This window comes from Trachinotus anak, unplaced genomic scaffold (genome assembly GCF_046630095.1).
Source record: "Trachinotus anak isolate AG129_WGS33_773 ecotype Australia unplaced genomic scaffold, CSIRO_AGI_Tana_v1 ptg000007l, whole genome shotgun sequence".
In the NCBI taxonomy this organism is placed as follows: domain Eukaryota; kingdom Metazoa; phylum Chordata; class Actinopteri; order Carangiformes; family Carangidae; genus Trachinotus; species Trachinotus anak.
This window is the reverse complement of record NW_027273858.1, coordinates 747,380-764,220: the sequence shown is the minus strand read 5'-3', so window position 1 is coordinate 764,220 and position 16,841 is coordinate 747,380. Positions and strand designations below refer to the sequence as shown.

General features: G+C 41.3%; 1 protein-coding gene across 1 annotated transcript in view; it reads left to right on the top strand.

Annotated features, from left to right (window-relative positions):
- LOC139622503 (contactin-associated protein-like 4) overlaps positions 1–16,841 on the top strand; it is a 68,020-nt gene that overhangs the window by 44,578 nt on the left and 6,601 nt on the right. Inside the window, exons 11-20 of the mRNA XM_071479830.1 lie at positions 945–1,051; positions 2,843–2,962; positions 3,127–3,327; positions 3,710–3,872; positions 4,118–4,245; positions 4,432–4,602; positions 6,738–6,956; positions 9,355–9,594; positions 12,320–12,550; positions 16,208–16,341. Of these exons, the coding sequence (XP_071335931.1) occupies positions 945–1,051; positions 2,843–2,962; positions 3,127–3,327; positions 3,710–3,872; positions 4,118–4,245; positions 4,432–4,602; positions 6,738–6,956; positions 9,355–9,594; positions 12,320–12,550; positions 16,208–16,341 (1,714 nt within the window). The remainder of the gene's footprint in view (positions 1–944; positions 1,052–2,842; positions 2,963–3,126; positions 3,328–3,709; positions 3,873–4,117; positions 4,246–4,431; positions 4,603–6,737; positions 6,957–9,354; positions 9,595–12,319; positions 12,551–16,207; positions 16,342–16,841) is intronic.

The following is a 16,841-nucleotide window of genomic DNA, read 5'->3' as shown; positions in this document are numbered from 1 at the left end:
TTTCACTTTGTTTTACACACATCTAGTTAAATACATGCACCCATGAGGATTCCGTGCTGTGCTCCAACGCATCATGACAGCTGTCGTAGAAGGAGGAGGAAAGGAACAGGATTTCTGATTTACTCCTCCTGTTGAGATTTTTCCAGTCAATCCAACATTAATGAGCCAGTTGTGCTACACAATTAGACATGTGAGGTGTTTAGTGAAGAGTTAAGTTAGTTAAGAAATTGTCCAGATGTTTTTATGATTCCCCAACATTTACTGTTTTATTATCATCAACAAAAACCAGCACTGAAAAAAAACCATCTATCCAGCCAGAGTCTGATTTGTCTTATGCCTTTGTGCCAAGTTGTTGCCATAGCGTTCATGTATTTTCATTAAGCTGATAATAGAGGTAGTAGAGCCGTAAACAGGAATAGTGAATGGTAAAGCATTTACTGTTCATTTACTTTTATCTTCAGAGATCTGTGTGTTCATCAGGAAAACCTTACCCTGACCTTAACACAAAGGTTTCACCTCCTTACATTTAAATCTCAGGCTACCCTGAACACCTGTGAGCAGCAGGTGAACCCAGAGGATCCACACGATGAGGGTGTGTCTGCTTTGTGCTCGTTTCATCTAATTCTTCGGACAAATTTAATCTTTCCTGTAATTCTCTGTTGTAGAATTTGTGCTGCCTTCACAAACATCTGTGATGATTTTTGCAGTGTCCTGATCTCTGAATAACCCTCCTGCTGTTTCTCATTCACCCTCCTCTTGATGATTGTATCTGCTCCGTCCTGCCGTCTCTTTCAAATAAGAAAACATGTCACAAACGTAGTACCCGCATAATAATATCTGTTGTGGAGTTATTTAAATAAAGCACATAACCCTAACCCATCAAGGGGAACGGTTATTGGGATGAAGTCTAAACGTGGGCTCTCCTTCCTGTCTCCATATCTCAGGTGTTCTCCAAATCACTGTGAACATGGAGGCAGCTGCAGTCAGTCATGGAGCACCTTTCACTGCAACTGCTCCAGCACCAGCTACAGCGGTGCAACCTGTCATAGCTGTAAGGGCTCGGCGCTGTGGCTATTGTTGTTCTTCAGAGGTCAAAAATACAACATGGAGTCTGTGTGTGCGCGCATGTGTGTGTATTTATGTTTGCAGTTGTGTTCACCTGTTTCCTGTAATGAGACAACCTGCTGCTCTTAATGTCAGGTCCCTGCAGACGCTGTTGAAGCAGAAGGTCAGGCTGAGATCAAACACCTTTGCTGCAATCATCATTGTGTGGGTGCTGAGGAGTCAGAGCAGGGGAAACCAATCAGCACAAAGAGAGGGACTTAGAGGAGAAGGAGGAGGAGCGAGGGAGGAAGATGAAAAGAGCTAAAGAGAACAAAGAACACAGAGGTCTTTTTTAGTCGTACAGTTTCAGCCAAGATGGAGTTTCTTCAGATGAATGTGTTCAGACCTGGTATTAACATCTGTCCTGGGTGATCTGACCACAAGAGGACAGCTTCAGGTGAGAACGCAGGTGAGATCGGATCACTCAGACCTTCAGAGGACGTCTGGGCCACATATGGCTTCATGCTTTTAGCAGCGTAAATGCAAATGTGTCCTGGGCCACACATACATACACACACATACACGGAACCACATCGACAACGGACCCGTCTATCTGATTGGCTAAAAACAACAACACATACCTGTTAATTTGCATATGAAGCAGGTAAGTGAGATCCAATCACAAGTCACTGAGACACATTTTAAAGCAGGTGTGAACAGATGAGCTCAGAGCTGACCACTTGTGATTGGATCACTGAAGACGCATGTTGATACCAGGTCTGAACAGGGCCTGAGGTTTTTGCCTCTTCACCATTCATACATCCATGTGCTCTAGTGTAGTGTAAATATTTTGTATAAAGATTCAGTGAAATGCTCCTTTTACAATCCTCTGCCCAAACTATAAATCACAGACGATGTTTGTACCATTTACTACAATATTCAGGCATGTCAAAGCTGAAATTAATCAAAATTTAATCAAAAACAGAGCAAGAAGATCAATAAGTCGCTCAGTGGTGCCCACAATAAGCAATGAGCAATGAAGGAGATGAATTGGATTATTAGACACTTTTGTGGTCTAGAGTGATGTGTTCCAAACCATTTAACTTATTTTCCAATTACAATTCACAGATAAGAATCAGTCATAGAAATATTTAGGAGCCATGTGGGTCCTGACTGCAAATCTCAGCACTTCAGAGCAGCTTGGATGTTTTACTGAGCCAGAGCTTCTGCCTCAGTGACTCATAGTGAAACTCCTGGAGACACTCAAAGACCTCCGTCAGAGGAACATTAGTAGTCAACATTTTTGGAAAACAGAATTATTCTATTTCTTGCCACAAGTTAGATGAGAGTAAAAATTTAAATATGTTTGACAGTAGAATACCTCTGCTTTAAAAAAGAACGACACTACAGGTTTCCTCTCAGGGTTTTGTATAGTGTCCTGTTTTATGTTGTATAATAACTGGATCATATTGTGGTGAAAATCATTCAAAATACTGAAGTTCCAATGCAGTTTTAAACAAATAGCATCACTTTGCACTAAAGGTCGACCTGCAAAGTGCTTAAAGAGATCACAGTCTGAAAAACAAAACAAAATAATAGCAGTGCAGGTGCTGGGTGTGTCTATTGTCTTATAATCTCTCCTTTAATAAAAAAAAAGAGAGAAATACTCTAACCTGTTGGGTTGGATGTATACGACTGTAAACAGCTCATAAAAACGTCTCCAGGAAAAAAGTGAAGATAACGTGAACATAAATGGCTGCGATATTCATGATGATGATGTTTGTCCCTCTCTCCTCAGCGATATACGAGCAGTCCTGTGAGGCATACAAACACAAAGGGAACACGTCGGGCTATTATTACATTGATGTGGATGGCAGCGGACCCATCAGACCACAGCTAATATACTGCAACATGACAGGTAGCTGACACACACATCAAAACACGTCTGTCTCTCATCCTGCCTCTGTCTCTGCCTGTCAGTGAGTGAGGCTCCAAAGCTCAGTTTCTGACACACACACACAAATGGAAATTAAAAATTAAAAATACACACTTTGTCTTTTTTTCTGTCTCTGTCTCCACCAGAGGACAAGACGTGGATGTTGATTCAGCACAATAACACAGATCTCACCAGAGTTCGACCATTGCTGGGGAAGAACCAGCACTCGGCTCACTTTGAATACACATCTGAAGAGGAGCAGCTGGCGGCCATCATCAGCCAATCAGAGCACTGCGAACAGGAACTGACCTACCGCTGCAGGAAGTCCCGTCTTCTCCACTCACCTGGTGAGGTGTTGATATTCTGTGACAACACATAGAAGCACAGTTAATCCAAAATTCAACAGTTTTAAATAAAAAACAAAAGTAGAAACTAGAATCATCAGACTTTGTCAAGGGACTTTGTGAGGTCACCACGGCCTTGACCTTTGACCTTTGACCACCAAAATCTAATCAGTTCATCCTGGAGTCTAAGTAAATGTTTGTGCCAGATTTGATGAAATTCGATGAAGGTGTTACTGAGACATCGTGTCCACGACAGTGGGACGGATGGACAAACAGGAGACAATCCACCTGTTGGAAACTGACGCTTTGCATTTATGGTTAAAGTTGGAAAAAAGCCAACAATGAATGAACATCAGTTCCTTACGAGTGTCTGTGTGTCTTTCAGATGGCTCCCCACTCAGCTGGTGGGTGGGAGGTCCAGGTAAGGGACAGGTGCAAACCTATTGGGGCGGGGCTCCACCAGGCAGCCGGCAGTGCGCCTGCGGACTTCAGGGGAACTGTGTGGACCCCAAACACCACTGCAACTGTGATGCTGACCACGCTGAATGGTACTGTTCATTTCCAGGACAACAGAAGGCAGTGATCATGTTTACCCTGCTCAGGATTCTTTGTAGACATTTAAAATATCACTGATCTTGTGTAAATTCATAATGTTTTTTGCATCTTCCCTTTGTTTCACTGTCACTTTAACTTGTTTTTCTCTTTGCTCCCCATCTCCCCTCTTCATCCTGTTTTTCCTCCTCTAATGCCTCCAATAATGACCCTCCACCTCCATCCTCTCCCCACCATTCAGGGCTAATGACACTGGCCTGTTGACCCATAAGGAGGACCTCCCTGTTAGAGCTCTAGTGCTGGCTGATGTTCAGAGGCCTGGCTCAGAGAGCGCCTACAGGGTAGGACCCCTCCGTTGCCATGGAGACAGTAAGTCCAGTCCAGAGCCATTAATGCCACCTTGAACATGTGTTTTTAAATGAATGGTTGTTGTGTGTCATGTCTCAGTACAATACTGGGCAAACATCAGCTGAACTGCAAACCTATCTCGTCTTCTTTCTTTCCATTTCAAAACCATGACTAACAGGTTTTTTTTTTGTTTGTTTTTTTTTGCAGAAAATGTCTGGAACGCTGCGTTTTTTGACAAGGAGACGTCGTACCTCCATTTTCCCACATTCCACGGAGAGCTGAGCGCGGACATTTCCTTCCTCTTTAAAACCACTTCATCCTCTGGAGTCTTCCTGGAAAACCTGGGCATCACAGACTTCATTCGGATCGAACTCAGCTGTAAGTTAAGCCTTTCAGGTCCTGCGTCTAATCCGGTCTGCACTTAAATTTGGGTTCAACCTGAGCAGGAGGGATCATCCTGGTAGCTAAAGGTTCATCTGGACTGAGCTCAGCTGGGGGTGATGGACCTGCCTGGAGCTCCTCCTCAGGTCCTCTAAACCCTAACAAACCCTATATATGCTTCTCCTGCACCCCTACCATTTATTCTTCCTCCTCTGGGAAATCACTGCAGTGTCATTGTTTCAGCCGCTGCAGCACATTTTGTTTATAACCACCAGAGTTTATAGTTCACTGTATCATTGTATTGTACTGTTGTTGACATATCATTGTGCTGGAACACTTCATCGTAGTTCACATAGGGTGTGCTGTTGTAGCTGTCTCTCGGCTCTTGATAAAGTGTTGTATTACTTTTTTGTGACTTATTAAAATTAATCCACCATCGTAGCTTGATGGAAAAGTACATGTAACTCTTTATGACAGACTGTACAATATATCAACACTAGAAACTAGGTTATACAAAAAAATCAGGTTTAACGCTGCAGCTGGAGGTTGGATCTCTTCCCTGGAACCAGTGGCAGCTTTTTTTTTTTTGTTAGTAATATATAGTCTGAAGCTGCAGATTTTAGACTGACAGTCCAAAATGAGGACAGTCACACTGTTACTCCTGTCACACCGCTGCCACAGCAATACTTGTCCCGTCTCAAGTCTTCTCTCTGAATGCACAAGTGTAAGAACCTGGTCATAACCCCGGTTTAACATATGCATGACAGAGAAGTGAAGTTCTCCATATGGAGAGAAATAATTCTTACATGACAGCAATGAGCCAGAAAGAAAAACAAGCTTTTTTTTAAATGTATGAAAATTTGTCTCGATTTCGTGGTCACAGAAGCATTTTCAGTCCACAAACACAAACCAGTTCATTAGTCTAATAAGATTTGCTTTTGTGTATATAAAAGAATAAAAAATGTTTCCTGCATTTATTTATAGATGTGTGTGTATGGATCTTGTATCTTTAGGGAAAAAATGTCAAATTATAATTACTCTTCATTGAAAAACAGCCTAACCAGCACTTAACTATGCACTTGGTTATCTGATCTCCTTGCACTTCACCGTATTGAATAGATTTAGTAGATGCTACTTACACCAAGGTCTCCAGCTGCACTGAAGCTTTAGTGTTGTCCCTCACTTGTAAGTCGCTTTGGATAAAAGTACAAAATGATTAAATGTAAATGTAGTGTAATTCATCGCAGAAATATAGCTATCATAATTACAAGGTCAGAGTTCTGCAGGAAACCAACAGTAATGATGTTATTTAACCACGTAAACACACTGAGTGTAGCTTTGTCTTCTCATCTTAAGTAGAGATTCATCTACTACAATTTAGATGTCCAGCAATCATTGTATCTGGTTGCTATGACAACTGCTTTTAGTGTGACGTCCTTGTGAGCTGGTCGGTGTCATTTGTTTGCATCACATTACTTTAGTCTGAATATAGTTTTTCTTTTCAAAGTTCCAGTAAAGCTCATGTGTCAGCTGCTCCCTCGCTAAAAATCACTTCATCTTCTTCCCTCCACAGATGGTGAAACTCTCACAGGGAATAAGCTTTAGAGTGGTCCTTGGTCAAAGGCTAACAAGAGAAAAACAGGCGACCAGAGAGAGTTTGCGAACATAAAGGGCCCTTTATAGTCTGGATATTAATGAGAAAGTCTCACAGGTTCAGCAGGAGCTCAACAGGGCAGCGTGCTTTGTTGGCTAAATTTTCTGTCATGCAGATAGGACATCATTAGCAACTTTACTTGACTACATGTTGGTCTCCTCTTTTTCTGCTTTAGGTTGTGCTTTACAAATTCAGATTAAACCAGTTTGTGAACTGTGGGATGATGAGAACAACATGTACAGTTGAATCATACACTGTATGAAATCCAGCAGGGGATGTACATTCTGCAGACGTGCCCAAGCACACCTTTGTGTGTGTGTGTATTTGTATGTGTGAGCATTGGCCAACACCTGGCCTGTCTCCAGGTGGGACAAGTCAAGAGCAGGCTGCAGGGAGGACGAGGTGAACGGAGGTAACAGAGGGCTGTTGTTGAGTATTTGCAGTAAGTCTTGATTTCCTTTTTCCCTCGCTGATGCAGCCTCCACTGAAGTCCTGTTCTCCTTCGACGTGGGTAACGGCCCGTTGGAGGTTGGCGTGAAGGCCGACTTCCCGCTGAACGACAACAGGTGGCATCGCATCAGAGCCGAGCGTAACGTTAAAGAGGCATCACTTCGCCTCGACGAGCTCCCCGCCGCCGCCAGGGAGGCTCCTGCTGACGGGCACATCCACCTGCAGCTCAACAGCCAGTTATTCATAGGTGAGTGTGTCTCCAGCACCAACCTCCAGGTCTGACACATGAAGCATCAACAGTTCCTCTAACGACCACTAGAGTCTGGCTCCAGCAGTGAGTCAGTCCCACAGACTCCCATGTTCACATGTCTTTACAGCAGAAAGAAACATGTTTACAGCCTGGTACAGAAACTGTTCTGGTCTCTAGAGATAATTTCCTCCTTCATGACGACTGTACGGCTGAATTTATACAACTCACCTGTTTACATTTTATTAAGGACTAAAGTGATGATGTCACAGAGCCTAGATCCATCTTTATTTACAGTCTGTATGTGTGTGTGTGTGTGTGTGTGTGTGTGTGTATGAGACAGGACCTCTGTACACAATTGAAATTCAAAGCTGCCTTTTTTCAACATAGACAAACCAAAACAAAACTCAGACAAGGTCTTTGTCCTTCCAGTTATTATTTTCCTTCCGAAATATTCTGGACACATTTCCACTAACTTCCAGAACAAAGTTACAAAACTCTCTGTCTTTTCCCTCCTCTCATCATCTTTTTTACTCACTTCGTATCCCTCTCTCTTTCCCACACCCGCACCACAATACAGAACGACTCTGTGCTGGTACGGTACCATCTTCACTGACCCCAGGGACTCCTCCTGAAGTGAGCTGAGTCACAGAATCTAAACTCCCCTCTACAGCACCGCTTCCCATCCCAGTCCATAGTGTACAGGCAGCTTATTGCAGTGCTGAGTCTGGTTATTGAAACTGACAGATCTAAGCTGCTTCAATCAGCCTAGATTTTGTTACTCAGGCCCAGTTTTTGGAACTAATTCCATATACACTTAATAGACTGAGATAAAATCTCCACAAATTGTGAGAAATTTCCTCAAGATGTTGATTTGTACTGGTCAGTTTCCTTGCAGTAACCTTGGGACAGTGTTTGAATCCAGTCCATTACTTAAGGTAGTTCTCTCCTGACAGCTCCTGATGAAACTCTGGGACTAGATATGAACCTCATCAACTCTGCAGTCCTGGAAAGCTGTTTATCTCATCATAACAGTCTTGAGGTTGCCAGTTTGGCATGCTGAGACAATTATAATGTTGCAGAGCCTGAACTCTGAGGACAGTTGGAGGTTGTACTGCGAGAAGTCGGAAAACAATAACTTCTTGAGCTTAAATTCTGCTGGAGAAGGGAAGAAAAAATATATTTTCCTGTCACAGTCAGGCAGCCGGGCAGGACAAGCAGCCTGTCAGAGAGACTGACAGCTCGCCAACTTTCTAGATATCAACAATCAGCATGGTGCTCGGCTGGCAGACAGATAGTAGAAAGTCAGCTCCTTGAATTTCTCACCTGCCAGTTTGTGTTTCACTGCGTTTCATCACCTCATCACTGAAAAAGATTCAGTGTGAGCGTTGTGACAAATCCTAGTTTCTGGAGGTTCAAAGGTTGTTCAGCTGTGAATAATAAAATCAGATGTCAGTCAGTGTCACTCTCCCGTTTGACCATAGACATGATATAATTTGCTTTTCATTCATTTCTGTTCAGTATGAAAAGACTCCAGTGATTACAGAGGATCATGTCTGCATTTATTTTTGATAGTGTTATGTCACTGTTGTGAGGTAAAGCAGTGCAGAGCCTCAGAACAGTCTGTGCAATTCAACTCTAGAATAAATTCTGACTGGTGTTCACTGTGACAGACACACAACATAATGAAAGTTGTCATGTGGTTTTCAGCTGAATGGAAGCTGTGGGAGAGATACATTAAAGAATATGTAACTGCTCTGGTCCTATAATCACATGCTATAACCCACACTTAAAAGAACATTAGCAAGGGTTTGATTATAGTTATATCATCCAAAGATCAAAACTCTTTTCCACTTAATTAACAATGAAATTCTGGGAGGAACATAAAGTGGCATACAGGTGGTAAACAGGCAAACTGTGCTGCACAAAATGTCAGTAACTGGAACTTGAGTTTTCAAAAACTGAACTTCTTTGTATGTGTGAGATGCTCTGGAGTCAAAATCAAGGAAAAAGGGTGAATCAAAGAGACGGCACAGCTGTTGATTGATGATGATTAGTCCGTTAATCAGTCAGTTTACAGAGAGAAAATAAATCTGAAACCATTCTGATGATAGTTTCATAGCTTCTTAGATGTGAGGATTTACTGCTTGTATTTGTTCTATATTGATATCTGTGAATATTTTAGTTTTTAACTATTGGTCAAGCAATTTTAAGATGTCACCTCAGGTTTTGGAAAATTGTGATGCGCATTTTTGTTCACAGTTTTATGTGCTACATCATTAACCAGGTAATCCAGTAACTTTAGATCAGACTAGACGAAACTAGAGATCATATGTGTAGCCTTTGAGAAAAAGAAGAACAGACCAAATGCTGAGGTTTTTCCTCTGTGTGTCTTCAGGGGGCACCGCCTCCAGGCAGAAGGGCTTTCGGGGTTGTATTCGCTCCCTGCAGCTGAATGGCATCACCCTGGACCTGGAGGAGAGAGCCAAGATCACCCCCGGGGTTCAGGCGGGATGTCCAGGCCACTGCAGCAGCTACGGCTCCCTCTGCCAGAACCAGGGACGCTGTGTGGAGAGATCCACAAGCTTTTCCTGCAACTGCGGCCTGTCTGCTTACACTGGAGCCTTCTGCGACAGAGGTACACAGGCTCCGTCACCAGTCGCCCACCAGCGCCCGGAGCCATCATGGAGGCACACTGCAGAATTAGCTTTATGCAAATAAGGACTAAATGAGAAACAAGATGACTGAAGAGAGTATTATTCAGTATCATCAGTATCTCGTTGTTTAGTCAAACCCATATGAGTTTTCATTGGAGAGCTCTTTTCAGATCTGTTTGTTAGCTTTTGAACAAACTGATATAACAGTTTTAAAATGGAGCTATAGCTTCAGTGAAATACATACACACTGTTTTTCTTGTTTTTTTTATTGAGTCCCTAAATCCTCTAATCTTGATGGTTTCTAACTCACCATTGAATTTCAAAACAGTGAAATGATAGGAAAGCACTAGTCACCACCACTTGCTCTCAGCAAGACACCACATTTGGTGACAGAGAAAACTTTCAAATAGACCCTTTAATATCAATTTTTTCCCAGTCTTATGTTCCCTTCAGTAACTTGAAGGTTGGTAGAAATCATCTTGTTTCTCTGTCTGACAGAATATGATATTTATCAGATTGTTCCTTCTCCTCACTGAAATTTTACTTAAGATAAACCTGAGTTAAATATTCAAACCCAAGATTTGATGTTTAATGTTTGCTCGATTCCATAAGACGTAAATATTCAAGCTGTCTCGGCCTTGATTTTATTAAGATTTCCACAGTTTGTTACGTTTTCAATAAAGCTTTTGTTGGAAGGTAGGACTCAGACAGAGACAGTTGAGTGATGAAACAAAGGCTGTTTATTGTAGATTTGAGACTTAAGGCTGCGGCTGGGATCACTGGGGAGCAGGGGGGGCAGCAGATTAGAGGACTGGGGGGACTGGAGGGCGAACACAGAGCAGGCTGGGTGCTGGATCTCTGGGGTTTGTAGACACAGCGAGGAGCTGAGTGATGCAGCGTTCTGGCAGAGTTAGGCTGGAGTCAAAAGCAACACAAGGAAACATGGAGTTTAGTTGTAGTGTTGCACCAGATGAATCAGGTGGGGAGTGGAGTGAGGAGCCAGGGTTTAAATACTGCAGGAGCTTATTGAGTAGATGAAGCACACTGGCGTTATGGAGCTGTACCAAGTGTTTCATAAATAGCTCTCATTCAAACACGAGACAGAACTGAGCAATAACAGTGACAGAGTCATTCAGCAGCAGTGACTGATGCTCCAAAGCTGCTGTAACGGGGCAGCGCCTGATTGGTGTATAAATAAAAACACACACACACACACACACACACACACATTGAGATACGGAGAGAGACCATACACACCAAAAGGAGGTCACAAATAAAGGTGCACACTGTGCCACTGAACTCGACACACCCGATCCTTATTCTGCACAGCTGCTAATCATCTTCATCTTGTGGGAAACTTATGTCTCGAGGCCACTTTTAAAGTCTGTGGTTCGCTGATAATTTTCAGGACACTTAAAGCGTTTGTCAAAATCTTCCTAATTCATACTGTAGTTACAAAATAAGAGTCTGTTTTCCTATACTGCAGGAGAACATTAAGGTTAATGTACTGCAATAATCATATCTTCAATAATATTTTGGGGTTTTTAAACTATATGATAATCTGTCTGATACTTTCATTTGATTTTCTTTTAACTGACCTGATCTTAAACCACTGGTTGATGATTTTGTCTGTTGTCCATATTTTATAGTTAATAGGCTGATAACTACTGAAATTTACTAGAATCCCAGGGCAGGAGAACTGTGAGCTTCATCCACATTTCCTTTCAAATGTCTCACTGATCATTTTTGATGTAAATCATTGAACAGAAACTGGTGCAGCTATGTGAGTAGGCAGTGTCACAAAACAGTCCGTTACTTTGCTTTAAGTCCAACAACACTGTGAAACAGACACTTCGAATAATAATGTCTGAATTTACATGAGTTAATATTAAAAAACCTACACATATACACTACTCACTGCTCGGCTTTGTGGTCGCTCTCAGACAGTTTGAGAAACACTGCATTTAAAACATGATCAGATTTGAGATCTTTGCTGGTCTAAAGCATCTGTGCAGAGACTGATTTAGGAGACGCTGTTATTTTCCCAACTGCTTAGAGTCTTAAAAAGTTTCCTGTAAACCAGCCCTGGTTGGGTTTTATATCTGACTGTTTCTAATGCATTGCATACATTTGTTTTCTTAAAGACCACACACCTAGACTTCTTGTTTCCTCACCTTCACAGGACTGAGTCATGATGGCAGCACAGTGATGCAGCCTCATATGTATTCAATAATTAACAGCCGCAGCAGCGTTGTCTGTTGGAGCTCCACATATCTGCATCCACACAACTCTGGTCTCGACTGTGTTTTTCTTTTCACCTGTCAGCAGTTTTTTTCTGTGGCTGCCAATTCACCACTTCACTAATTAGGTGTCGTCGGTGCTGTAAGAATCGCTGCTGCAGTTGCACTGTGAGATTAGCTGTTAGTTAGATGCAGTGTGAAGGTTTACTGTACTGTACTCTATGTAAATTCAAATGCAAATCATACTCTCATAAGTTCAAGTTAAGTTTATTTGTCATATGCAGGTTAGTATAAGGCGGAATAATGAAATGTACCAGACAAGAATCCAGTCAACTCAGCAATAAAAAACTAGGATAATATACATTAAAAATATTAGATTTTAAAAAAGTGAAATGATAAGTGTCAGGATAAAAGAGTAATAATAAAAAATTAAAAAAAACATTTTGACATCATCTCCTCCCTGCAGAGGTTTCAGCCAACTTAAAGTCAGGAACCTCCATCAGCTACACCTTCAAGGAGCAGGTGGTGAACGAGCCCAACAGGAGCAGCAGCGCCCTGCCCTCCCCCCTCTACTCTGACATGAGCCTGAGAGCAGAGAACATCTCCCTGAGCTTCAGGACCGGCCAGAGTCCTGCTCTGCTCCTCTACATCAGCTCCCACCACAGAGAGTATCTGGCTCTGCTGCTCAACAAGCACGGTGAGCACTCACATCCTCGGACCTGTCTGGCTTTTTTAACAAGGAATTCTTATTTCTCTCAGATCACTATCAGCTCTTTTACACTATTGGACAGACAGTTGTAGATAGGAGCTGGTTCCTGGTGTCTTTTTGGTATCACCTCCACCAGGGGGTACAAAGCCAGGTGATACCAAAGGTAACATGAAAACACTGCAGACTTCTGCACACTGTAGCCTGTTATATATCCGTTCATTATTATGCTATACTTTTAGTATGGAAACCTGCACAACCACACTGTAGTCAGTGGAGGGGGTGCAGATGTTCTTATGTTTGGCTTCCTTCAATATCCTCCATTGCTTGTACCTGGTACCAGAGGTGAGTAGAGTGGTGAGGAAGAACATGATCTGTTGTATTGAAGCATCTGGGTTTAGCCTTTGTAGCATCATGATGAGGTTCATCAGGCTTTTGTAAACTTGTTGTAAACAGCTTCTGTAACTCGTCCCTCATCTGCTTCACTGGATGACCCTGAATGTCCCAGTGTAGCATCACTATTGAAATCCTTTGATTTACATGAAAGAAGCAGGTTTTGCTTTTTGAAAACTTCTAAATTAGTTTTTAATCTGAGTTTGTGTTGCTTAGTTATGAGACTTTGTGGAAAAGGTTAATGTGAAGCTTCTTAACTGTCAGACAATAAAATTACATCAACTCAAAATGTAACAAAACATACTAATGTTAAAAAAAAGGTTAATAACTAATATCACATAGAAGATTAACCAATTTTTTTGTCCTCATGGGTGTGTGATGTATTTTTAACATTTTTATAGTGTGACAATATGAAATAATCAGAAAAAATCATAGTTACAGTATCTCCTCCAGCAGAGACTTTGACATGTTGAGTAGTGGTAAAATGTGAAGTCGCTACTGATCCATGGTTGTGCTGTCAAATATAAGACAAGAGTATAGTCCTCGTTATGTCATTGTTACTGCTGCGGTAATGTAACTTCAAAGCTCTTTTAGTTTGGCCGACATAAACTTTGGCCAATGGGCATCTGAGCTTATAAAAAAGATATATCATTATTATCACTAATAGAAATTGGCTGAACAATTGATCGAAATATTATTGAAATTATAATATGGACAAACACAATATCCAAATCACAGGAGCTGCAGTTTTTTTGATAAAGGTAAAATGTGTCACAACAGACCATAACTGAAGCATTGTGGTGCTACAGAGATGCTCCGGTCTACAAATCATGTTCTCTGCACGTAGGGGAACATGTTTGTTTGATATAAGCCCCAACAAAAAAAATTACATCACCATTTTAAATTTTTTCAAGAAAAATAAAAGGCAAAAAGACTCATCGCAAAATATCTGCCAAAATAATTGTGATATGATCATATGAACAAGTGCCATTAATTTAAACTCACAATTCTATTTTCCTAAAACTGCAACAATAAAAAAGCAAATTCAAAATCTTTGAGTTGTCTTTATTTGACCACAATGTAAAGTGAATCATCTGATCTTATAAACAGACACGAGTGGAGCTTGGACTTGAACATTATACTCTATCTTAACTGAAAGAGCATCACTTTCCATTCCAGACCCACTGGATGTAATTCTTGTTCTGGAAACTGAAAGGTTTCATTTGGAAAATCAGGGATCATGTGTTGAACTGATGTTAACAAGTGTTGAAAGGTGAAAAATTCAGCCTTCGAAAAACTTTTCACCACCTTCAGACTCGCTGAGGATCAGTGGAGTGGTCTGAGTCCGTCGGCTCTGGAGTCACCTCCTGTAACGTTAATTGTGGTCACTGTTAGACTGCCTCTCACTTTCCTGTGTCTGTTCCCTCTAATAAGAGTGGTACAAAAGGTAAACGTTAAGTGTTAGAAAATAATAAGCAGGGCTGAAAAAATATGAATAATGCATCTGAGAACTTTCTTTTCCTCTCACTCTGTCTGTGCCTCCTGAATACAGAGAATCTCTTCTCTCCTGTTCAGATTACACTCTCCAGGATTACATGCATTCTCACCTATTATTCAAGATTTGCTCATGTGAATTAGTCGTCATTGTCAGTGCTTTAATATGCACAGTACAAAAGAAAATATGCTTCCAGGGAAAGCCTGATGTTTGAATTTATGTTCCTCTCTTTCACGCAACGCCATGAAAGTCATTTAACTTGATTCTGTGCTCTATTATTGGCACTAAATTGGCCCCAATTTTTTAAATATTGAATTCTATTTGGTTTATTATTCAACTGCTGTTGCTCTGGAACATCTAGACCTCTCTTGATACATATTAATATTGACTAAAATAGATTTCTGTTAATGAAGATGATGGGTACAAGGACAGATTTAGCATAGCAAACATCTGGACAGAATTTCAGTGGTTCTGTTTTTACTGCATGTAATTGGCTTTTTTTTTTTAGCAGGGGGGAAAACCGAAATGTTTATTGTAGACGTAAAAATCAGTCAGTCAGTATTTAAAAAGATTATTTCAATGAAGATTCCAAAAGACTAATGATGTTTTGTTCATTTGATAGAGCAACAATAGACATTTTTTTTTTGTTTTAACTTGTCACTATGAAGTAAATGTTGATTGTACAGTGTAAAGGCTATAGAGGAATGAAACAATCTGCACTTGGTCAGTTTCCTTTGAGCCTCACTTTCACTCTGCATTTCTTTCTGCCACCCAGCACGAACCTCCATGGAAAACCTGAGGCTTGATTTACAGCGCAAAGGAAGCGAACCTGCCATTGCACAAACAAAACACAGTTCAAAGTGTCCTTGATACTGAAGCCCAAATTGCCCCAAATTGGTTTGTGAATGTGTTTGTATGGTAGAAAATAGCACAGTGTGGATGGGTGAATGTGAAGCACTTTGACTGGTCCATAAGACTAGAAAAATTCCGTATAAGTGCAACTGGATTCAGCCTGTTGTGATGTGATGTCAGTGAGTCCACCATATCAGACCAGGCTGACATGCCTGAAAAGAAACTAGATAAAAGTAGTGATAATGTTTACAGTTGTTTTTATATTTAAAAGTTTATGATCTATGTGGAGTAGAAAAACATTTTTTTCTCTTACCTAGAATCTTGATAGTTGATTATTTATGTGGTGAAAATAATTCACCGTCATAAGGATCTGTAAAAACTCCCTCTGTATAATATAATTTAATACATAAAATGTGTAGAAAGTAGAAGAAGTGGAAGATTATTCTGTCTTCACCTCCGTCATTTTAGTTTTTATTGTTCTCCAGGTCAGAACGCAGCTCATTCTCTGAAATACTGGGGGAAAAAAGCATCTGGCACAGTATCAGCCTGTCGTGTTGTTTAGCATTAACATTTGCTGCTGCTGCTGCTGCTGCTGTTGTTGTTGTTGTTGTTGTTGTTGCCAACTTATTGTTAATGCGACTGGGTGTTTGCCTTGATCGTGGCACTGAGATCAGGGTTTCACTTTAAATTGGGGTTGTTACAGTTGTTTAGCTTTGGACATGAGCCAGGCTGTTAGCGGTAGCCGTACTTTAATATGCTGCTGTGTGCCAACAACCCTTTAAGAGGTTGCTTTTGAGAAATTCTGCATGGGAAGATTTCATTTTAAAGGCTTTATTTGTTCATTTTAAGTCCTGTTTTTTCTGTGTTTGAATGATAGTGTGATGTTTTGCTGATTTTTGTGTGTTCAGATAAACTAGAGGTGCGATACAGACTGGACAGCAGCAAAGATGCAGAAATCCTGAGGAGCAAAGTGAGGAACCTCGCCAATGGACAGCTACACACTGTTACCATCAACAGACTGGCAGATGCTGTCTCTGTGCAGGTAACACACAAACACACACCTGAGACCGCACCACTCTGCTCAGTCAGAATTAAAGCAGGAGTCAGCCTTGTGTTCTCAGGAGCCACTTCATCAGTCAACTTCAGCGACCAGCAGGAGAAGCAACAGGGAGACGACAGGGACGAGCTGCAGGAATCACAGATTATAATAAAGTCTGAGCTGCAGTCAAACCTCTCAGCACAGTTTTTCTCATATGCTCATGATAGCACTTCCTCTGCTGGCTCAGTTGGGTTCCCCGCACATTAAAGTGTAACCTTGGGGCACCTGATTCAGACATAATCTTTGTTTAAGCACAAGTTGTTCTTCCCACGCTGATGCACAGCTGCTCCTCTAACTCCCTGTAAAGAGCAAAATCACAGATGAAACTGATTCATTCATGACTTCTGAAAAAACAAATATCCGAGCGCTGGACACTGTAACATCCAACTAATTCTCATTTTGGGTCCTGGAAGAAAAACGAGCCAGAACATCTCTCATCTCAG